The following is a 21,988-nucleotide window of genomic DNA, read 5'->3' as shown; positions in this document are numbered from 1 at the left end:
GCTGTTGCAGGTAGATTGAGCGCTGTGAGAGGCTGGCGCCTCAGCATGCAGCTTTGGCGAGGGGGAGCTCGATGTGATGCTATTGGTGGTGGCTCCATGTTCCTTGTTTATCCTCCTCGTACTCCTCATTCTCCTCCTGACCGCTTCCTTTTCCCCCCCCCCCTCTTCTGACGTGCTTCCTTACGCTCCGCCACCAGGCGTCGTGTGTATGACTCTTTTTCATGCCTGAAATTGCTCGTTTCCCGACCCACTTGCACCTGGACCTTATGTGGCGTCACGCCCCAGGCGGACCCAGCAGGGCTCTGGTACTCGGTAGTCGACTCCTGAAGATGGCCGCCTGCATGAAGCCCGGACTGCGCCTGACGCAGAGCACGGCCGAAACCGATAGACTTGGAACTCTATACCTAGCTTTAAGCTGAGAACTATGACGACACTGAGGCTGCCTCGCGTCTTATCAGCACCTACAGCCTGCGGTACTGGTTGTGTACGTATCTATCAGACCCGGGCGTCGTGTCACACTCTGATAGAGGGCCTGGACTGGGAACCGATGATGCCAATGTGAAAGACCAGAAGACTTTTGTTCCGTTGCAGCCGGGGAACGGCAGGCTCCATGGTTGCAATCCACTGTTGATTTTCAATTCTGCCGCGTGCGTTGTACTTGTTGCTCAAAGCCAGATTTTTACGAAGAAAGGGGGAAAGCGCCTCATCCTACGGTACACCGTTGGGAGTAGAGAGGAAGGGGGGGGGGGCCGCAAAGACGCTCGGAGAGGATATGGATCCTTGTATGGATTGCCTCAGATCGTCCGAGTCAAATGCACCAAAGGGGAAGAAGGGGGGCCATTCCAAGCGACTAGGGAGAATCTGACCGAGGCAAAGACTACTGTAGTGTGCCCCTCCCACCATCTTACCTTCGAGTTTATCTCATCGCGGGCATGGGACGAGGACCTATCATGGGGGCCAACCGCAAATCGCAGGATTCGAGGCCGACGCTACACCGTAAGAAGTTGATGACATGTCGCTAACGCAGGCCAAATTGGAAAGACCCGCAGTTGCTCCCGCTGCACTTGATGGGGCTGGGTCCCGAAGCAATCAGGAAGGCCGAGTGAAACGTCTGGAAGACTAGGGAAGGCTGGATCGGCTCCGTCTAGCTCGGGGTTGGCAGAGTTCAAGAACTTCGCGTCGAGTGGGGTGGGCGCCAACGCAAAAAGAGGCTCGCAACCAAAGGGGGCTGATGCGCCCCCGATCTGGGCCCGCGGGTTTCGGAGAGTGACCGTCGTACTATGCAGGGTTGCTTGAGTATGTCTTGTGTAGAATCCTATGTCGGTCCAGGATCGTCATTTGTTTGTATTAGACTCTGAGATTTTCCCAGGTTCGGAATCACAAAGTTTCTAACTTCTGGCTTGTAATACCAAGAGCCAAGATGCGCCCAGGGAAGGACAAGAGACCTATGGAGTACAGTGACATTACAGTAGAACCGGTGTGCTCACATACTCCAGAGATCGGCAAAATTTTCAGCGTCAGAAGATCCACATTGATGGCAGGGAAAATTGGTGTTATTACAAAATATGTGTTCCGTGTACGGTAGCCCCCCCTGAGCTTCTGGAAATGCGAGAAGGACACAGTCTCCAATTTTTCACTTTGCAGAGTGGCCCCTGCAGTGCAGTAAGTGGGTCACTGTAAATGCGTTCCGAATACAGACTAAGAGGCCTTGGATCGATGTAATGATGTGGTGGATTGTGGATGAGGGATCTGCCTGGCCCATTTGAGGTGCCCCCTTTGTTCTAGGCGAAGTACCTTTCACGAGGAGACAAGGGATCCATATAGCATCCGGTCGACTACGGAGGATGATTGCACCGTTAATAGACCGTCAAACCTGTTCTTCCTGTTCTTCCTGTTCTTCCGGCGGGCCGGGCCCTTCCAAGGAACCCGGTCGAGGCAGGGCTGGCTTTTTTTGCAGAGCGCTAAGCACGATCAGATCCGCCCGGCCACGTTGTGAATGGTGGCTCAACCGCCCTTTTCCTAATCGGGGACCACTTTCGTTTGTATTTGGCTTTTCTTTTTCCTTTTTCTTTTCTTTTTTCTTTTTTACTTTTTTACTCTGGAATTCTGTTCACAGACCACGCGGGCCACACTTATTGAACACCCGTCTTTAGTTCCCCGCTAGTGCCATCCGGGAACTGGCAACAGTTAAGCACCTTGGTCCCGAACATGACCCTCTTACCTAGGCGAATCGTAATTTGCAGTCCTGTCGGGTGACGGCGCCGGGGGGAGGAACTGGTCACATTCAAAGCCTTGTTTGCCGAACTCTAATGAAGAGCTGGTTCTCAGATGCAAAAGAGATGAAAGATAAGAATGGAAAGTATTGGAGATTCGGTCAATCAGAATGCTCTAGCCAAAGCATTTTGAGGTAAAATGATGGAAGCTCCACGTTGACTTGCCGAACTTCCCGCCCCAAGCCAGTTAAACACGAACGCTCGGTGGCGCTACACGACCGGTCTTGCGATGAAACAGGTCCACCGTACCATGCCTCCTCGGGTAATGCAGCTACGCTCAGGTGATACTAGAGAATGACAAGGAGAATCCCGATCAGATCAGAAATGCGCCATGCAAAGTGCGCAATGCAGGTAGCCTGCGGAGCATACTTCCAGTTGGTGCGCTCGAGGGCGTCTGATTGGCCCAATCAAGAGCCGAGATGAGGAGGGGCTCATCGGAAAGAAAAATTAGCGACAAATAAGAAAGATTGGTGGCGATGATGCATCGTCTGCATCATGTACTCCGGAATGGAGGGCGCATGCAGCGGAGAATAGAAACCTCACCGGGTATGCACGGTCGTCTCAGGTAATCAACTTGTCTAGACCAAGCTGGACTATTGACCATTTGGAAAGGCTGTGACCATAGTACTGTAGCCTTGGGGGAGCTCCACCTCTTAGAGGATCCGAAAGAATGGAAATAACTACGTGGGTGGAAAGTCGATCTCGTACCCCCATCACATTCCCTTGCGTAACCCGTTACCGGGTCCCCCGTCAAATGTGAACCAGGGCTCCCCTCTTCAAACAAAGGCAGCATTGAATACTACTCCCGATGTGAAATGCCTGCATTCTTATTGCAGGGCTGATCATCTCCGTGAAACCGGAGGCACCAAAGACAAAAAAGAAAGCAGTCAAGGCGGGCACATCACCCAAGCAGGAAGTTATGACCGTCGACCTAGATGAGATGACATTCCGCGGGCGGTGAAAGGGCCAAGGTTCCTGACTCTTGGGTCCTTGTTGTGGAAGGGAGGGGCACAAGGCTCAACCTATCATGATTCGGGGTTCGGGTGACTGATGCACTGGAAAAAACCCAACTAGACTACCTGTATCCGAAACGAGGATGTAGTTATGTACTTGTACCGATTAAGACGATCTTAAATGGAGAGAAAGAGCGACTAAAAGGGGAAAGAAAAAAGAGAAAATAATAATAGAAAGAATATAAGATAAAATTAAAAAAAAAAAGGAAAAGACGGAAGTGTAGCCCCAGACTGGGCCCGTGTGAGGGTCTGCGTCCATTTGGTCGGAGCCCAGCTGTGGATCACCATCTTTCCCCATGTTCGCCTCCAAAAGCATGTTCCATGTCTCCATCAGACGCGCTACGACGTATAGGTCCGATCATCGTGGCCTGTACACTCCGGAGGATTTCCCTTTGTACCCTTCTGGGTCCTGGCCGAAACGGTGGGACCGCGACCAGTGATTGATCAGTCTTTTATTTGGTTCCTTCTAGTCCACTAGTGTCAACGTCGTGTCATCTTAGCATGTGCGGTGGGATCGTGGAGCTGGGGCGGGTGGTAGATCGCCAGGCTCCTTGGATTCCCTGGATTCCCTTATAACGTTGGGACCCTTGCCCGCTGACCCTGGATATCAAACAACTCATTACCTTGCTGCTGTTCCTTTGGAACATCGGCTCTTACTATCATCTAATCTATATCTATTCCTGCCTCTCCTTACTGTTCTCGCCCCACCTTCTCGTGCGTCTTCTCCCTTGTCATCAACTGCGTCCCACTGACCGTACTTTAAGATCTTTTTTTTGCTGTGACCTTAGTCTCTAAGGTATTGCGGCTCTGCTTTTATGGCCGAGTACTGCTATCAACAACCTGCCTCTTCAACGGGCTCTCCATGGCTTCCGGGCGGATCTTATAGCCAGCTCAACAACATGAATCTTCAAGACTGGGCTCGTGCTTTCCCTCGGCCCCGACAGGCTCGCGTCATGAAGCCCCGCAGTGCGGGAAACAGTCCCTCGTCGGCGATGGCACGGAGAAGGGCGACCGTCGTTCAAAGTGCTATGCACGGCTCTTCAAATCAGTATCAGTCCTGGGAGGCCGCTCTTCTCGCCTCTGCGGCCCGGAACTCACGCCCGATCAGCTGGCACCCTTCCTCAGCTCGCGCTCGAGGCCTGTCGAACCCGACATGTGCCCCTGACTTTACCTCGGAGAATCATGCCGCCATGGGTGCCTTCCCGGATCAACTGATGACTGGCTATCCGGTCTACGCCAACGACAACATGATGTCTTATCCCGTCTCCGCTGGCCCTGCCTACTCGCCTGATTATCTTTCGATGTACTCCGAGATGCATAACCCCCTGCCTCTACCCCAACAGACCCCGGCAATGTCCATGTCAGACTCGCAGGTCGAGCCTATGGCATGGGATGTCGCTACCACCAATATGGACATGTCCAACATGGCCCAGACTACATCTGATGGCTGGTCGCTGGATATGTTGACCATGGCAAACATTCCTCCGGCCGCAACAGCGTGCCCCAGTTATGCCAGTGTGCCTTCACCCGGCGAGCTAAGCGGCCCATCAACTCCCGACTTTCTGCCTATTCAGCAATTTGATTCATCGGCTTCCCAAGAGCAGAAGAAACCGAAGAGCGAAGAGGAGCTTGTTGGAATGGGCCTGTACAGCCATCCGGATGGATCCCGGGCTCAAACCCAGCAGACATCACTTGGAAAGGGGCTCAAGCTTGAAGAAACATTTTCGCCATCCGACGACGAAAATGAGGATGGGGATGAGATCACCACCGAACAAATACAACCCACTGCCCAAGAGACAGTGCCCATGTCCCAGACTTCGAATTTCTCGCTACCCAAGCAGCCATCCAAGCATGCTCTCAATCTTCTTCACAAGTCTTTCTTCTTCGACCATGACGACATGGACCAGCAGACGATGACCACGGCGCAGCCTTTCGTCCACCTCAACCAGCCCTGTATGAACTATGGCTACGGCTGGATTTGATTCCGCTGCCTCACAAAAATCCCTTCCTCCTACTTTATTTTCTTTGTGATCAATAGCGGCATAGCACGGAGTTTTTTTTTTTTCGGGGGAATGGAGTTGGACACACCACCGGATACCCTAGGACCAGAACACTTTAGAGGCATGCATAACATGGCCTTTTCATCATTAGCATATCATAGCATAGACACTCAATCACAATCAAGAGATTCCAGATACGGATCGTGTTTCCAAATTTGTACATTTCCTGATACTTCCGAGACAAGAAGCCGAACTTTTGATTGGGCCCCGGATGAGCTTCGCGGAAAAACCAGCCTAATGGATTAACTATCACCCGAAAATATTTCTCGCGAGACACCGATCCAACACGACGAGTGTGGTACCACGAAAGGCCAGCATTCAATTCAAAAGCCCGCGTGGAAATGTCTAAGCTCGTATTCACTCCGTGGAAGACCAAAAGCCAGTTGCTCGAGGTGCGGAGCGAGTTTTATCCACCGCCCTCCTATGATGGGCCGGACATGCGCGCTCACGCCTGCGCAACGGTACGTTACCCTACGATATTGGATATTTTGATTAATCTCATGGAAGAAATAGGTTGAGGCGTGGAAACTCCGTGGAAATCTGCCGCACCATGTCGAAGCAACTGCGTTGTTGACGGATGCTATTCTCCACGATGATGCGCAGAGAAATTCCATCTTTTCTATCCGAGCGACTTACTCGGCTGCTTTCTGCCGGTATGATTCTCTTTTCATCTCATCTGATTTCCGTGTCAGGCACAAGGCATAATGCTTGTCTGATACCCGTAATATCTACTGCTTAGCTTTTTGTCCTCAAACTGATCACACATCACAGCTTCGTTACGGGTCTCGTCGACACCAAGATCCATGGACAGCGCAGAACCATGTTTCAGCGCGCTATGGACTTAGGGCTGCCTGCCTCTTTTGTTGAGTTGCGTCACGAGGCAACTCACCGCGAGCCGCCGTCGCTGGTAGTGCTCCGAAAGGCTTCACAGCGGTCCCTTGAGTGGCTTTGGGATAATTACTGGGTCAGTGTCGAAGACCTAGGTGATTTTTCTGCAATTCAGCTTGACAACAGTGAGTCGGTCAAGAAGGCCTTCCGCGACACTTTGCGGCAATTCTCAACCGAGTCTGCCTCAGATACGCCCTCAAAGAAGCGGAAGAGAGACCACGAAGTCTCCATTGCGGCTAAGCTTGTTTCTATCTGTGATGCGTCGAGTGAGGGTGTGCGGTCTTTGCCTGCTGCTTTACTAGAGCGGGCCACGTTGATTGATTCTGCGCGAGAGTAAGTCCTACTGCTCTGGGGTTGCTGATGCAAAATACTAATAGTTCTTTTCAGACCTGGAGAATCCCTGGATGAAAAGTTCGAGACCTGGGATGTTGTTCTGCAGAAGATCGCAGAGAGCCATCCTTCCGTTGTAGTTTACCTGGCCGAGGAGCTGGTTCACAGCTTGGTCTTCAACCCCGCGAACGAATCTTCCGAGAGTGCCTACGCCGAAGCACTATTCCTTTGGCTTCTACATCTGTTGACATCCCCAGAGTGGGAGTCACATCAGTCATTCTTCCCTCGCAGCTACATTCTTGCAGCCTGCAGTGAAAGCCCCAATCACTGGGCTCAGCTCCTCAGTGATAGATTACGGGAGATTCCCTCGAGGGCGGCACCTTCTAAAGCAAAGCTTGCTGCCCAGAAATTGTCCAAGAAAGGGTCATCCCAGAACGGTAACGCTAGCGTGTCAGATGTCGACCAGAAACTCCGAGAACATGGGTGGGGTCCCGTTGAGGCATGGGACAGTCGTCCATTGGGCATTGCATCTATCTAGATAATTGTAATATGCCATAGACACCGTGCTGCTGGCAGCACAAAAAAAAACATATTTACTATCAACTACACTCTATTGAGAGTATCCAATTGGACACCATGTCATTACTAAGGAACTCGGGAAAACCAATGTTCCGCATGACGTTTGATATGTCATCCCAAGCTGCCGCCGCTATACACAGCTATGTCCCCGCACTACTGCCTTCATCTTGTCTTGTGATGAATTTTACAAGAAATATTCGATCCTTTGGTATTCGTCAGCTTCGCACCCCGAACGTCCGAGCCATGCATATTCAGTCAATTCCTATGTGTAAGTGCATCTTGCATGGGCGATGACACCAGAGGATATGTTGAGCTTACGTTCACCTACGTTAGGGACGGGGAAGGGCAATAACTATGCCTACCTTGTCACCGACGAACCGACAAAAAAGTCGGTTATCATCGACCCCGCCAACCCCCCGAGTAAGTTCGAGTTATATCATTGGCTATCGAATGCCAAGTTGATTGTGGTAATCAGAGTGGCACCCGGGTTGAAGTCTCAGATCGATGCTGGGAAGATTGAATTGACAGCAATTGTCAACACTCACCAGTAAGTGCCTGAATCATTCTTAATTCTCGATCGAGAGAGAGAGATAGAGAGAGAGTGAGTGTGTGTGTGTGTGCGCGTTGTTAACATACCGGGCTAGCCACTGGGACCATGCTGGAGGCAACGATGAGATGGTAAGCATCTTTCAGCTTCAGTTGTGGATTCTGTACTGATTCTTCCCAGTTGAAGCAATTTGGTAAGCTTCCCGTCATTGGAGGCAAAGAAAGCCAGTCTGTCACTAGGACCCCGGCACACGGCGAAGAGTTCAAGATTGGAGACCGTATCTCCGTCAAGGCATTGCATACCCCATGCCACACTCAAGACAGCATCTGTTACTATATGCAAGACGGTGACCAACGTGTGGTGTTCACCGGTGATACCTTGTTCATTGGAGGTATGATTTTCATTCTTTTTGCAATTCTTCTCGTCACGGCTATTTACAATCGAACTCTAACCAATCGACTCAGGTTGCGGCCGTTTCTTTGAGGGTAACGCCGCAGAGATGCACAAGGCACTGAACGAGACGCTGGCATCCTTGCCAGACGACACCAAGGTTTATGTATGTTACATCATCCTTTGTTTTCCAAGTCTTGACTGACACTTCAAAGCCCGGCCACGAGTACACCAAGGCGAACGTGAAGTTCTGCATCCATGTGTCCCAGACGGAGCCCATCAAGAAGCTTCAGGCTTTTGCGGAAGCCAACAAAGAGACGCAGGGAAAGTTTACCATCGGCGATGAGAAGGTATGTCTGACATGGCAAATTTTGAAAGGACAAAGACTGACTCAAATTTCTAGCTCCACAATGTGTTCATGCGCGTTCATGTAAGTATTATTCGCCGGCATCGACCATTCCCGGATACTGACCCAAAGACTTTAGGACCCAGAGGTCCAGAAAGTGACTGGAAAGACCGACCCAGTAGATGTGATGGATGCTCTGCGAACCATGAAGAACAACATGTAGTTATAACAGAGTACAAAAATGAGTGTAGAGGTTCTTCCTGGGGATCTGCATTGCTCAACTAATGCCTAGAAGGCCCCAAGTTACAATCTAGACTCAGCCAAGATCAAGACAGACTTCATATTTTTGACGTATAGAATTATCGAGTACGCAAATTTCACGAAAATGTACATGCTTTAGAAAGATGCAAGATGGAAGTCGAGATCGCGAGAAATTAGCGGGCCGACGTCATACCCGGTTCTCCCATTTCCAAGCCGTTCGCAAACCACCACACTGCGGCCAAGTTGGTATCGCAACTCAAAACTCGCTATGATTGCTTGAGCTACGAAATAAGAAGTCCAGAATCTTTGCGCCATGGACCACGGTGACCGAGAGGCATCCTCAGCTGCCGTGGACGAGGTACGTGGACCGAGGCGGGGCACTCGCAGCGACACTGACCAGCTCATTAGATTCACGGGGGAACCAGCGATAGCGAGACGCGGGACCAGCTGGAGGTATGGGGAGCCATTGTTTCTCGGTTTATGGGCTTCAACTAATAATTGTTACCTTTGCAGGTCGTCTTCTATCCCGATTCGAACCACCGCCGCAAGTCCTCGCTTGTTACAATGGAGAAACCGCGAGTCGGCTCTCATATTGAGGCGTTTGACAAGAGTACAGCCTGCTATGTCCATTCTTTGATAGCTGGCGAATGGAAGACACCTTTGAGCAAGTCCAACGAGGCGGAAGACGTGGTTCGTACCCTCAGCGAAGAAGACGAGCCTACCGTTGATACGAAAGGCCTCGGCGAGGACCAAGTAGTGTCGGTGGTCGACAGCGATAACAAGATCTTGAAGCCGGTTCCGGCTGTCATTCAATCGCGACACTTGACGAAGCGACAGCTGTCAGACATGGCTTGGAACGTGCGCAAATTGTCTAAAAAACTGGGCAGCATCAAGCTCAAGCTCACCGTCAAGAACGTGTTTGTCGTGAGCAAGGCATATGATGAATCTCTCGTCAGCTTGACCAGGAAGGTCACAAGATGGTTGCTTTCCAAGGATCGCGACACGCCGTACACCGTCTACGTGGAGCGACGTTTGGAGACACATCCGGACTTTGGAACATTGCAGCTGCTGCAAGAGGAGCCGAGTGCCCAGAGCCGGCTCAAATTTTGGGATCCTAAGCTTGTCCAGGAGCAGCCACACCTTTTTGATTTTGTAATCACTCTCGGCGGCGACGGAACCGTTCTCTATACTAGCTGGCTGTTCCAGCGCATCGTGCCACCCGTTTTATCCTTCTCACTGGGCTCATTAGGCTTCCTGACCCATTTCGACTTCTCAGATTACCAGAACATTCTTGAAAATGCATTCAGAGACGGAGTCACCGTCAGTCTGCGGCTACGATTCGAATGCACCATAATGAGAAGCAAAGCGCGATTGAAAGATCCGCATGCACGAGGCCTCTCCAGCCGAGACCTGGTAGAGGAACTCATCGGAGAAGAAGGCGAGGACACATTAACTCACACCCCGGATCGAGTCTACGAGATCCTGAACGATGTGGTTCTGGACCGCGGGCCAAACCCAAGTGAGCACCCGCAATCGAAGTCCTGCATATGCATTTCCTAACTCCCTCACCAGCTATGTCTCAAATCGAGCTGTTTGGCGACGATGAGCATTTCACTACCCTACTTGCAGACGGAATCTGCATTGCGACCCCGACCGGTTCGACGGCGTACAACCTTGCAGCTGGCGGATCCTTGTCGCACCCTGAGAACCCTGTTATTCTTGTAACCGCTATTTGCGCGCACACCCTTTCCTTCCGCCCGATTATTCTCCCAGACACCATTGTGTTACGCATGGGAGTACCCTACGATGCCCGTACAAGCTCATGGGCCAGTTTTGATGGTCGCGAGAGGTATGTCACCTCCTAGCAACGATATCAATGCTTTCGTGGATGGAAAAAAACTAACATCTCCTCGCAGAGTTGAATTGCTTCCCGGTGACTACGTGACCGTGTCGGCGTCGCGGTATCCCTTTGCCAATGTGCTGCCTGAAGGACAGCGCAGCGAGGACTGGGTGCATAGTATCTCGAAGACCTTGAACTGGAACTCGCGTACGAAACAGAAGGCGTTCATCAAATAAACTTGCGGGTGTTCCTGGAGTGCAGGTGGCGCAGTTCGACGCATGGAATTTTCCGTTCCTATTCAGTTAAATCGCAACGGCCGCTCGATGGCCGAGCTTGAAGATACTCAATGGATCCATAAAATGGAAAGCTATGAATGATTTCAACATGCCAAAGCCTCTTAGCATCGAGATTAACCTTAAGGCAGAATCGAGCCTGAGCTGGGACTGTGTCGTGGTTCTAGGCCTCTACATTGACCATCAGAGAGTACTGTCCAATTCTATTAAGTAAAAAAGAAATGTTTACAACCCCATCAGGTAAATAACGGCTCAAATTTTCCAAGTGGATAGTCGCTAGAAGCTTCGGGTCGAACTGGGTCCTGTGTCCGTTTCCAGGGCAGCTCTTGGCCGCCCTATAAAAAGCCTCCCGCCCCAAAAAATTTTTCTTTCCTCAATCCCTCTTCACACTTCGCCCGGGCTGCGAGTTTAATGTTGCTCTCCCCGGGTTGACTTGAAGTCGCCGTGATCTTTCCTCCATTTTCTTCTCTCACTAACTGGTAAGTTTTATCGACACTTTTTTTTTTCTCTTCCAGTACCAGCGAAAGGCTTCTCGGCCTTTTATGATGAAAATTTTTTCCTACATTCGCAGTTTCCACGCTAGTCATCGCTTGAACCCAAATCAAGATGGCACTGTGCGCAATATCTTCCTTGGATGTCTGATTATTTCGCTGGTCTTATTTTTAATGACTTCATTTTTATCATTTGTGATTTCGTGAAGCACCTTGCTAACATTGCATGGTTTCAGAACAGAACTTGCTCTTCGGCATCGCCGTGAAACTATCTATACATTCGATTGCCTTTTATACTCAGCGTGTGCGGCGCTTTCCTCGCCTCGTACTTTGCGGATCCGTCGGCCTGCGGGAAAAATCGAGCCTGTCGGGTCTATGGATTTTCAGGGAGACTGGGCGGGACTGCACTACACACTGCTTATTTAGATCATATAATGAACATGACTATATCTTCAAAGACATCAATATCTTGTCAAATTAGAGTAGAAATTTCCGGATTCCCTAGGACTGCACCCACGGGTGATGTGCTCCACCGTAGATCGCATCTCAGCTCAACCTCCGAACATCTTCCCCCTCGTCTGGAATGTTCACGAACTACATCATGAACATCTGAAGTCGATACCGCTTTGCCTGTACCCTTCCACTCTCCTTAACTCCCCTCGCGACTGTCCTAGTTCGATCCCGGCAATTCATCCCCGGTGCCCTCTCCACCTAGACATTATGGCCGCGCCGCCCAGACATTTGTCAATGATGTCCACCAACAACGCAGGTGCGCCTCAACCAGGCGCTAGCGATAGACAGCAGATCTCGCAACAGGCCTTGACACCGCAGCCAACACAGGGTCTCCGAGTACCCTCGAATCGAAAGACCATCTACGACCGACACCTCAATCGGAGCCGCCATGCAGAGTCCAGTCGGGCGAGCTTCGCCTACCTATTCGGCGAGATGGTGACATACGCCCAACGGCGCGTAACAGGAATCCAAGATCTAGAGAAACGGTGCGCTCTCCTCAACTCACAGCCAGAGTCCACCTCTACTAACGGATAGCTCAGATTAAACGAACAAGGATACCCCCTAGGCCTACGCCTCCTCGACCTCCTCTTCTACCGCTCCACGTCCACATCATCCTCAGCACTCTCCAGCTCATCTACCTCTTCATCCCCGCCAAATCGCCCCCTACGCATCATCACTCTCCTCCATTTGATCCATGGCCCGCTCTGGCGCCTGCTCTTTCAACGCTCCGCCGATGCCCTCGAGCACTCCGTTTCACCAGACACCCCAAATGAATACATGATCACCGACAATGACCCCCCTAGTCAACACATACATCAGCGTGCCGCGCGAGATGAGCATGCTCAATTGCGCCGCTTTCGTGGCCGGTATCATCGAGGGTGTGTGCGACGGGTGCGGCTTCGAAGCCAAGGTCTCAGCCCATAACCAGCCGACGGAGATGTGGCCCAGCCGCACCGTGTTCCTCGTTCGGTTCGGGGATAGTGTGATGGAGCGTGAAAAGGTTCTGGAGCGAAATGGTGTCAAATAAAAAACAGACCAACCTCCGATCGGTTAATCCTACGGTTGCGTCTCAGACTTGCTAGTCAAAGCAGACCTCACGCCTCGTGCAAAACTTGTGCCGTTTCAAGTTTCAAGGTCTACGTCTGGGAATTTGCGGCTATTACGCCGATTTTTCCACTTCCCATCCCGGCGGAGACTGTTCAACGAAGTCTCAAAGGGCATCGTGGTCGGGATGTCACATCTAATCCCCCATTCCATGGAGTTCTATGTACAAAGTTTTTACTCTTTGGTATAACAGACATCACTTTCAAACAATGATACGCCCTCCAGGTGAGGGGCATATGCTACATTCCACAAAAGTTCCGAACCAGGGAGTATCAGTTGCTCGAAATGCCAGGATATCATCACATAAAGTAGGAAATCTGCCCCACGCAATTTTGGATCAGACTCCGCGCCAACGCCAGAAAGAAATGTATGGAAGCTACGCTTCGGTCGTAAGGCTGATCATTAACTGTCCACCCGTCGGCGCTTGTCTCTGTCTTCGTACGGTGAAGGGCTGCGTTTCCGACGCTCTCGAGACCGACTGCGCTCGTCGCGGCGGTCTCGGCGAGGAGAACGAGTCCTTGATCTCCGTCGAGGCTGAACAGCACTGGCATTGGCTCCCGTAGGACCCCGAGGCTGATCATCTCTCCGGTCAGGCATGAATCGCTCATCTGTAATACCAATTGGCGGCGCATTTTCTCGCCGCCGGTTCTGATACCCTTCGCCGAAACGACCGGTATCCTCCGTCTTGAGATCGCGATAGCGAGTCCGGCCCTTCTTGCCGAGCTTGGTCATATCGCGAACCTGCATATACTCAGGCAAGGTCTCGCGCGATGTCTCATCCACAAACTGTCGTCCCATGAGGTTGCGCTGATCCAATCCCTCACGCTCCAAATCGTCCCGGAAGAATGCTCCCTTGTGGAAGTATCGCTGCATGAACCCAGTCTGTCCACGCGTCGCCTCGCGCTCTTCCTTCTGGTTCGCGATGAACTCGCGATCTTCGCGGTCTCGTTCCTCTGCAGTGAGGTTGCGACGGCGCTCGATCTCCTCGCGCTCTTTTTCCGCTTCTTCGATCGCTTCACGCTCGCGCTTGATTCGCTTCAGCTCGCGCAGCTTCCAGGCTGCATACTCGGCATCTGGGTCTATGCCGTCGCGGTCGTCGATTTCGCCTTCTTCGTCCGCTTCTACTAACTCGTCGTAGTCCCAGGCTCGATTTCCGGCTGAACGGGCGATTGCTTCTTTCTCGAGTTGGTCACGGACAAGCTGGTCTGCTTTTTCTTGTCGTTGCGCGCGTCGCGCTTCCTCTTCGGCTGCTTCTTTTTGGGCTTCGTCTTGCACTGCGGTGTTGCCTCTCTTGTCTTTCTTGATAAAAGTAGGCCGTATCAGCATCCTCCGGGGCGCTTCGTCCTCGGAGCTGCTCTCTTCTTCAGAACTTTCCTCCTCGCTTTCCTCTTCGCTCTCTTCGGAGGCTGCTACCGGAGCAGGTTTGTGTGCTGTAGGTTCTGATTCATCTGAGTCAGGCTGCGTAGACCTAGCTTTTGGTGCTGCCGGGGCTTGATCCTCGTCTTCCTCGGTCTCGAATCCCTCCTCATCCTCCTCGGGCTCTTCCTGAGCTTTTCGAGCTGCGGCGGCTGGAAATGAGCTCGCCTTGGGCGCTTGCTGTCTTTTGCGCTGCGCTTCGATTCGTCGGAGTCGTTCTTGTTCTTTTTGCGCCTCAATATCATCTTCCTCTTCCTCTTCTGATGACGAGAGATCTTCTGCGACTGGTTTCCCAGGTCGGTACCGGCTCACTGGCTTGAGCGGGTTCGCGGTCATTCCCCGGTGCTGCGAGGGGAGTGGAGGAGGCATTTTGGTCAAATTGCTTGCCCAGTTGTCGCGGGAATTTTTCAGCAATGTTTTGGGCGCCTGTTTTGAAGATAACTCAAGGTGAATACGCCGTGCCCATTTGTCTGGTCTCTGGAGTCGACTGGCTCGAAGCTGGAGGCGTTGACGTATGAAGAGAGCTCCGGGTTGAAATTGATAATGTCACGTGATGATTTACTAGAATAGCTTATTAGAAATATGAGCTTTTGGATTATAAGACGATTGCATAGTGGAAGAAATTGCTGCAAGTTATTGAGTTAATTTAAAATACGAGAAGAATATCTCGTAGGTCTGGAAATATCTTGAATCGCCGCAGAAATCCACGGTCTCGAGCTATTAAGCTCTTTATGGACCCTCACGTGACCACGCGTTCCGCGCACCGCGTCGGCCCAAGAAGCCTGGATGTCCAGTTCAACTCGACGAACTCAATCATTTCGAGCAGCTCTCTGTGACAGTCTTTCCAGCGAGTATCAGCTCAAGCAGCAAATCAATCATCACAATGTCTCTCCAGACCCCCCCGCATTCTTCCCGCCCACCTGCACGCCTTCCACCCTTCGAGCTCCGGCTCGCGTTCAACACACACTGTCCGCCTGCTGGGCACCGTGTCCGCTCTCCACGGCGATACTGCGACAATTACATGTGGTGGCAATGGCGACGTTACACTCATCCTCAAGCCGGACTCCCACCTGCAGATGGGGAAACTTGTTGAAGTGATCGGGAAGGTTGCGGATCTCGAGGGTGGACAGGTATGCATTCGAAGTTCCTTATTCTTCACAAACTCAGATGGGTCTCAGAAATGAATGAGTTCAATCCTGAAGCGTGGTCGCGTGCAACTTGCTTGGACAACAGACTAACAGGATTTCTAGGGACTCGGCATTCGAGTGCTTGGAACGACGGACTGGGGCAACCCCGCCGACTGTGGTGAGTCTCTCTTGATAAGCTCAGGACAAGTGGTTTTTCTAACATGATTCATTTCGAACTCAGATTACAAGATCTATGAGCAAGTCGTCGAGGCTACGCACCGTTTCAAGAGCGTCTTCTACGATGCTGAGTAACTGATACCCGCGAGACTGGGGTCGAATTGACATGCTACATACCTCTCTGGCGAACTCTTCCTACGCAAGAGTAGTCCAGAAGCAGACTTGAAAGGAGGTTTCTGTAGTATTCTAGCATCATTTCGCTTGGTTGCAGCAGCTCGGTGTACAGAATAGCCACGAGTGGATTGAAGGGATTATCCACGGGTGCAACTATGGAAAGCACATGGAATATCAGAGAAACGGGGAAACCACTGTCCGCTGAGAGCCTGTACTTATCAGACCTGCATATTTAACACGATGTTATGATCATAGCTCGTCGATGGCAGAATTATATCATGCTATCCATGAGCATCTCATTGCTTTGCGTCCAGTAGATTATGTAAATGCAACTAGGCAACCCCGAGCTGTGCACCAACTTATCTGTACTGTTTTTGCTCAAGGTGACGATTGATCAAGGTGTGAGTCTCCCCAGCAAATGCTACAAATACTACTCCTCCGATGACTCTCCACGAATGGGCAGTTTGCCAGTCAACCTTAGAATCTACCTAATGGCCTGGATCTCAGCGCCTCCGGATACAAGATGAAAAGTCTGGCTACCGATACTGCCTACGTTCAATGTAACTTTGCAAGACCATTTGAGAATGATTTTTTTTGAATTAGAGATTTTCTCGTTTATATTGTTTGTCGTTTATCATAATTTGCTGCTCGGTGACAGCAATGGCCATATGAGTGCAGCCACAGGCTTATACATAAGGGACAAAGATTGTGGAGAAGACCAACAAGGTACTTCTGATCATCGTAGAAACATGATGCAGAATATCATCAGATGAAAGCTTAAAGCTGCTTCCACTCAGAGGTCAGGATGCAATAAAGAGAACAAGCCACCCAACCAAGACGCCGTCGCTCAAAATCAGACAGAGATAGAACAAAAAGTGAAACTTGCTATTAGACGTTGCTTCACGCTGTAGGGGAGGTTGCCTGTTGGCCGTGACTCTGCTCGCTGGCAGGCTGGCTTTTTGATGCTCGACCTATGGGGTCTGTGTTGAGAGCATCGGAGCTGAAGAAGCCCGAATCGGGCATCTCCGAGTCACCGAAGTTGAAAAGGTGGTATTGAGAGTCGTGCATGTTGTCTTTCATGACGGTCGAGTCGGAGAGGATTGCATTCATTAGGTCCCCCGAAGGACCGGGGCCCTCTTCCGAGCCAGAAGGAGAGACGTAGTCGTTAGGGAGCCAGTCAGCCCAGTTCTCATCTAACTTGGCGTCCTCCAAGTCAAAGTCAGATTGGTCAGGAGCCTCATCGAAGATATCGAGAATCATGCCATCGAGGGATTGGAAAGCTTCCGAGTGAAGACCCGCGTTTACAAGCGTGGGCCCACCATGCTTGTTAGGTGAACGATGCTGGCGGGGAGTGGTCCGCCCGTGGCCCTCCTGGATACGTTGCAGGCGCTCCGCAGTTAGACGGGTCGGGCTCTGGTTCATGTTTGAACGAATCTCCTTGCGCCGGTTAGCAGTAGGCGAGTGGCCGGGCAATGAGTGACGGCGCTCGTGCACTGCGTTGATGCGGTGGTTGCGGCGGCGAGGGGTAGGGCTGATTGGCATATCGAAGTCCATGGAAGGACTCTCGAAGAGGCCATCAATATCATCATGAGGGGTAGGCTCCGAATTCTCCTTATCCTCGTGGGCCGCTTTTTCTCCACGAGAAGCGATGCGGGGGCTGCGTCGGGGAGAACAGCTGTTGACAAAGGAGGCATCCAAGTCTTTCAACGCGCCATCATTGTGAGAAGAAGGGAAAAGGGCTCGTCGCACAGGCTTAGGAGTAAGGTGAGTAGTATCCTCAGGCGTAGGAGCAATTCGCTTCTCCAGGTTCCTAGCTGGACTAGACTGAATGGCTCGGCGGAGAGCCTCCACAGCATCCTGGTCAGCCCAGCGCTGCTTGGCAGTTTCCGAAGATTGTAGGGGCTCTGCACTGTTCGCCCGACGCTTCTTGTTGGGGTGGTCGCCTGAATAGTCCCGATCATTGACCGCTTGAGGAGTGGTGCCTTCTTCATTTTGTACGGAGGAGGCCTCGGTAGGAGCCGGAGAAGATGCTGCAGTGGAAGTAGGCGGGCCATTACTGCGAGCCCGGGTACTAGGCTTAGAAAGCGGGCCACCACTCTGCTTGCGATTCCTTGAGGAACGCTTTTTCGTGTTGCTGCCGGTCTTATCTGCAGGTTGCTTGTTCCACTTGTTCTCGGGACGCATTTGCTTGAACTTGTGAAGCCACAAACCACAGGGGTTACAAAGCAGGTCCTGTGTCCAACCCTTGTCCGCATTGGCTAGACTCTTCTTCACGATCTTGAATCGGGTAACCTCGCCCTGGTCATTCCGTTCCTGAACTTCCCAGAATAACATGTTGAGGCCATTCATCATCTCAGTTGCGAGTTGTTCACTGCCGCAAACCTCCATCGACCAGGCTCGACGCCACGTCGGGGTTTCCACAGAGCCACAGTTCTCGCAGTAAGGAGGAACTTCACCGGCTTTGACAGCCTGCTCTAAGCGGACCTGCACTTGCTTCGATCGTTTGGCACCTGTTCCACTGCGAGGCTTGCTAATTGCAGTCGGAGGCCTTGGAGTCTCGACGAAAGTGAAATCACTCATCGGGCCATTCCAGGTATGTGAGTGATGAAGGGAAGGCGGCTGACTAGGAGCAATTGGATCGCTGGCAGGGATGGCATTCATCAAGTGCACAAGCTCAGTATGCGAAATTGGTGCTGGTGCTAGCGGTTTCGGAGCAAGTCGAACGCCAGCACGCGAAGACGGCCTCGACTCAGCGGATGTGGTCGGACGGGTGGGTGGCTTACTGCAGCTCTGCTCTGCCAAGCCATCGTTCATCACAATTGAATCATTAGCGTTTTCTGACATGAGACCGATGGCACTAGCAGGAGAGTTGGCTTGGACTGCAGATCGAACAGGGCGAGAACGCTTCTCAGAGGGGACTTCGCGCGACTCAATCCTTTGTCCCTCCTCTACAGGGGTAGGAGCCCCGTCATCCAGGAGATCATCGAAACCACCACTCAGGAAGCCCGAATCAGTGTCCAGGGACATAGCAGGAAGGACGGGACTGGACCTTTGCGCGAACCGGTGACCATCCAAAATGGGAGGGGACGATGGCATATTGAACCCAGGCTCAAAAAGACCCTGGTAGCGTGAATCATCTGGAGATTGCGCACTCTGGTCCGTTGCGACTATATCATCGCTGTTGTAATATGGTGAAGCGTATGAGGAGACACTGTTGGTCGAGGATTCTCGAAGCAAGCTGGATTGGAGTCGGCCCCGACGCTGCATATCTCCAGGTCGGGAGATGGGGGTAGGTGGGCGAACAGGCTCCTCATGAGACTGCTCCACAGCAAGAGCAGGGTTGACTGGGGTAGGGCGATGGATTCGGACCGAGGCAGCAGTGCTGGCCATGACACGCAACGAGCTGGGTTGCCGCTCGATATTCATATCAGACTTGCCAGGCCAGCCCGCTTGGACAAGCTTGGCTCTCTTCCGAGGCTGTGGCTCTGCGACATCATCGGCACCACTTCCATAACCAGACTGCATAGAATCCCGTCTGGGCCGGCCGCTGAAACTTTGATGTTGGAAGTCAATGTCCTGCATAGAGGCACTGGATGAAGGGCGTATCATATCACTCTGACCAAAGTTGTGTTTCGATTGAGACTGCTGGTGCTGGGCTGAGGGGCGGGATCCAGCGGGTGTTGACATCCGACTAGGAGGACCGAATGAATGTGTAGGCGACGATGATCGAACGGATTCACTGTGGTAATTGGAGAACTCGCGTGGAGTAGCACCTTCACTCAAGAGCTGGTGGAATCGCTCAATCCCAGATTGGGTCACCGGGGAAGAATTTTGGTCGTTCTGTCGAGCAGCTTCTAGCAGAGCGGGATTTTGGCGGACGAAGTTGCTCCATGTTTGGGCATCAAAGTCGTGGGGAATGACATTGCTCAGCTCCCTGTATTTTTGCATACTATCAAGATATTCGCTTTGCATGACAGTTGGCACAGGAACTAGTCGTAATTTCACCTCCAATGTCTCCTGAGCACCGGCACCCCTCGAGAAAAGACCTTGCGGATTTTTGCACACACGACCAGTGACCATAGTCTTGGACTGGTGAGCCGGAGCGTCCGGTGTTGGCGAGGCAGAAGCGAGGACCCATGATAGCATTCCCTGTCCGACGAGAGGAGTTTCGTATTCGGAGTAGTCGTAAGCGTAAACGGTATAATCTTTTCCTAATTGAGCTACCAATTCGGGACTATATGAAAACCTGGTGAGCATTCGATAGACAGGCGTTGAACCCAAAACGGAGGCACAAACCTCGCTGAAACGATCGCCTGGATACATGTCTTCAATTCGATCACGCCGACCGGGGTTTGCTCATCCAGATAGGCAGTTTGTATGTCGAGGACATTCGGCCAGCGTGCCAGGCAATTCGTCTTATTCTCGTTGTCGAATGTGTATAAGACCTTCACTGTAGCACGACTGATTTTAGCTTCAGTCCTCATAAACAATCACGGGGAAGTCCATACGCCTCATGGGGCGAACAGTGATTCCGTCTTGAGAATCCATCTCGAATCACGCTTCGCTTGACCCTCATGCACTAAAGGTCACCAAGTGTTCATGGAGTGAAAAGGAGAGGGGAATGGCGGTGGTCGAGTGTATAAAAGGAGGCAAGGGTAGCGGTCCGAAGGGAGGAAGAGTGGATGTCGAATTTGACAAGAAAAGGAACCAAATCGACTTGGCTGCACTCCACGCAGCACTCAGCAGGGGTGAGGTAGCAACAGAGCCGATCTACCAGCCAAGCATATCGATAAGGGATCTGGTCGACCGGGAGAATCGGTAGATTACGCAGCAGGGTGGTGGAGCAGGTTCTGCAGGACTGGAATGTTAGCCGGGCAATGGGCGTGGATCTTCACAGGAGAGAAACGATAGATCGCTGCATACCTTAGGAATTAACCAAAAAGGGTTAAATTGAAAAAGAGAGGAAGTAACCCTGCAGCTGCTGGAGAGTAGGGGGAGGGGGGAGGTTGGGGGAGTTTAAGAAGCCTTGCATGCGCGAGCGTGAAGCTATCGACGATCACAAAACAAGCGTGTACGCGACGTGAGGCGTGACGCTCCACTTGGGGCCTGATATTTAAGGCGACAGTTTAGAAGCACGTGACCAATCGAACTTCGCGCGACGTCGAAGCTCGGCGGGCTTTCACGGCCCTTTTATATCCTCACCTATCGCCCATCATGTCGACAGCTCCGGACCCCAAGATTCAGTACGTTGTCAATGACTCATCTTGCTCTCATGATGATTCTCCCAGCTGACCTAAGTCCAGAGACCTGCTCAACAAGCCCAAGAACGAGCTCACGTATGTCACTCATCCCCTCCCATCTAGACCCAAAATCCCCGGTCGCTCCGATAGACATCATTGCATTGCTGTTCTTCAAGTGTCTGCCTGGAAGTGCGGGGCTACGAAAAATGAAAAAAGGCCCGCACCTTCAACAATCCTCAACATCCCCCATGCATGCCATCAAAACCCCTACAGGAAGCATGAAAACTAATCGTGCATTGCGCATTACAGTGAATATGAGGTCGCTCAGGTCGAAGAGCACGAGCTCACCGCCGGCCCGCTGTCTCTTCTGCAGACCGCCACCCGCACACACACCCAGGTCCTGATTTCCTGCCGTAACAACCGCAAGCTCCTGGCCCGCGTCAAGGCCTTTGACCGACACTGCAACATGGTTCTCGAGAACGTCAAGGAGATGTGGACCGAGAAGCCCAAGGGCAACAAGGGCAAGGGTGTGAACAAGGATCGCTTCATCAGCAAGATGTACGTTCGGGCCTCCGCTGCTATCTGCTATCGATACCGCACACCTGTTGATTCTTTATTTTATGTGCTACTGTGAGACTGACTTTTGATCTCCTCTAGGTTCCTGCGCGGCGACTCCGTCATCCTTGTCTTGCTGAGCTGAGCGCTCTTACCACATCATCTTATCTCGCGCATGCCCATCCCGCCCAAGAATTCACTTTCTTGAATCTGCAGGATGGTTGATCTCTCCTGCTGGCACCGCACATCGTACCCACTGAAATATCGGTGGGGCGAAAAATTCATCATGTAATCGATCTCGATACCCTTTTTTTTTGATTTCTGCTCCACGAGATGTCTCACCTTTGCTTCTGGTCGTCACCGCCGCGGCG

General features: G+C 51.8%; 9 protein-coding genes across 9 annotated transcripts; 7 read left to right on the top strand and 2 right to left on the bottom strand.

Annotated features, from left to right (window-relative positions):
* Positions 1–4,185: 4,185 nt before the first annotated feature.
* N7477_003727 (uncharacterized protein) lies at positions 4,186–5,268 on the top strand (the record flags this gene model as incomplete). The annotated part of the gene is made up of 1 exon (XM_056965390.1): positions 4,186–5,268. One exon carries the CDS (start codon positions 4,186–4,188, stop codon positions 5,266–5,268), a length of 1,083 nt encoding a protein of 360 aa, XP_056825343.1.
* A 419-nt stretch (positions 5,269–5,687) lies between these two features.
* Positions 5,688–7,102, top strand: N7477_003726 (rRNA-processing protein LAS1; the record flags this gene model as incomplete). Its single annotated transcript, XM_056965389.1, has 4 exons — positions 5,688–5,807; positions 5,860–5,999; positions 6,118–6,567; positions 6,622–7,102. The coding sequence occupies 4 exons, from the start codon at positions 5,688–5,690 to the stop codon at positions 7,100–7,102; spliced, it is 1,191 nt and encodes a 396-aa protein (XP_056825342.1).
* A 128-nt stretch (positions 7,103–7,230) lies between these two features.
* On the top strand, positions 7,231–8,649 carry N7477_003725 (hydroxyacylglutathione hydrolase; the record flags this gene model as incomplete). The annotated part of the gene is made up of 8 exons (XM_056965388.1): positions 7,231–7,411; positions 7,477–7,690; positions 7,788–7,821; positions 7,871–8,081; positions 8,155–8,246; positions 8,296–8,430; positions 8,484–8,510; positions 8,566–8,649. The coding sequence occupies 8 exons, from the start codon at positions 7,231–7,233 to the stop codon at positions 8,647–8,649; spliced, it is 978 nt and encodes a 325-aa protein (XP_056825341.1).
* A 351-nt stretch (positions 8,650–9,000) lies between these two features.
* N7477_003724 (putative NAD+ kinase) lies at positions 9,001–10,763 on the top strand (the record flags this gene model as incomplete). Its single annotated transcript, XM_056965387.1, has 5 exons — positions 9,001–9,045; positions 9,096–9,140; positions 9,201–10,206; positions 10,260–10,536; positions 10,604–10,763. 5 exons carry the CDS (start codon positions 9,001–9,003, stop codon positions 10,761–10,763), a joined length of 1,533 nt encoding a protein of 510 aa, XP_056825340.1.
* A 1,268-nt stretch (positions 10,764–12,031) lies between these two features.
* N7477_003723 (uncharacterized protein) lies at positions 12,032–12,851 on the top strand (the record flags this gene model as incomplete). The annotated part of the gene is made up of 3 exons (XM_056965386.1): positions 12,032–12,309; positions 12,390–12,574; positions 12,628–12,851. 3 exons carry the CDS (start codon positions 12,032–12,034, stop codon positions 12,849–12,851), a joined length of 687 nt encoding a protein of 228 aa, XP_056825339.1.
* Positions 12,852–13,330: 479 nt separating this feature from the next.
* On the bottom strand, positions 13,331–14,713 carry N7477_003722 (microfibrillar-associated 1 family protein; the record flags this gene model as incomplete). The annotated part of the gene is made up of 1 exon (XM_056965385.1): positions 13,331–14,713. The coding sequence occupies one exon, from the start codon at positions 14,711–14,713 to the stop codon at positions 13,331–13,333; it is 1,383 nt and encodes a 460-aa protein (XP_056825338.1).
* Positions 14,714–14,757: 44 nt separating this feature from the next.
* On the top strand, positions 14,758–15,783 carry N7477_003721 (putative ssDNA binding protein Ssb3; the record flags this gene model as incomplete). The annotated part of the gene is made up of 4 exons (XM_056965384.1): positions 14,758–14,856; positions 15,193–15,474; positions 15,595–15,649; positions 15,713–15,783. The coding sequence occupies 4 exons, from the start codon at positions 14,758–14,760 to the stop codon at positions 15,781–15,783; spliced, it is 507 nt and encodes a 168-aa protein (XP_056825337.1).
* Positions 15,784–16,722: 939 nt separating this feature from the next.
* N7477_003720 (putative GATA transcription factor (Ams2)) lies at positions 16,723–20,370 on the bottom strand (the record flags this gene model as incomplete). Its single annotated transcript, XM_056965383.1, has 3 exons — positions 16,723–20,056; positions 20,119–20,272; positions 20,331–20,370. 3 exons carry the CDS (start codon positions 20,368–20,370, stop codon positions 16,723–16,725), a joined length of 3,528 nt encoding a protein of 1,175 aa, XP_056825336.1.
* A 666-nt stretch (positions 20,371–21,036) lies between these two features.
* Positions 21,037–21,762, top strand: N7477_003719 (mRNA splicing protein SMD2; the record flags this gene model as incomplete). The annotated part of the gene is made up of 4 exons (XM_056965382.1): positions 21,037–21,065; positions 21,126–21,158; positions 21,372–21,692; positions 21,720–21,762. The coding sequence occupies 4 exons, from the start codon at positions 21,037–21,039 to the stop codon at positions 21,760–21,762; spliced, it is 426 nt and encodes a 141-aa protein (XP_056825335.1).
* Between the last annotated feature and the right edge of the window lie 226 nt (positions 21,763–21,988).

The sequence above is a fragment of the Penicillium maclennaniae genome (assembly GCF_028827695.1).
Source record: "Penicillium maclennaniae strain IBT 15551 chromosome Unknown utg000003l:1.0-5670915.0:1.0-5674809.0, whole genome shotgun sequence".
NCBI classification, from domain to species: domain Eukaryota; kingdom Fungi; phylum Ascomycota; class Eurotiomycetes; order Eurotiales; family Aspergillaceae; genus Penicillium; species Penicillium maclennaniae.
This window is presented reverse-complemented; position numbering and strand designations above follow the sequence as displayed.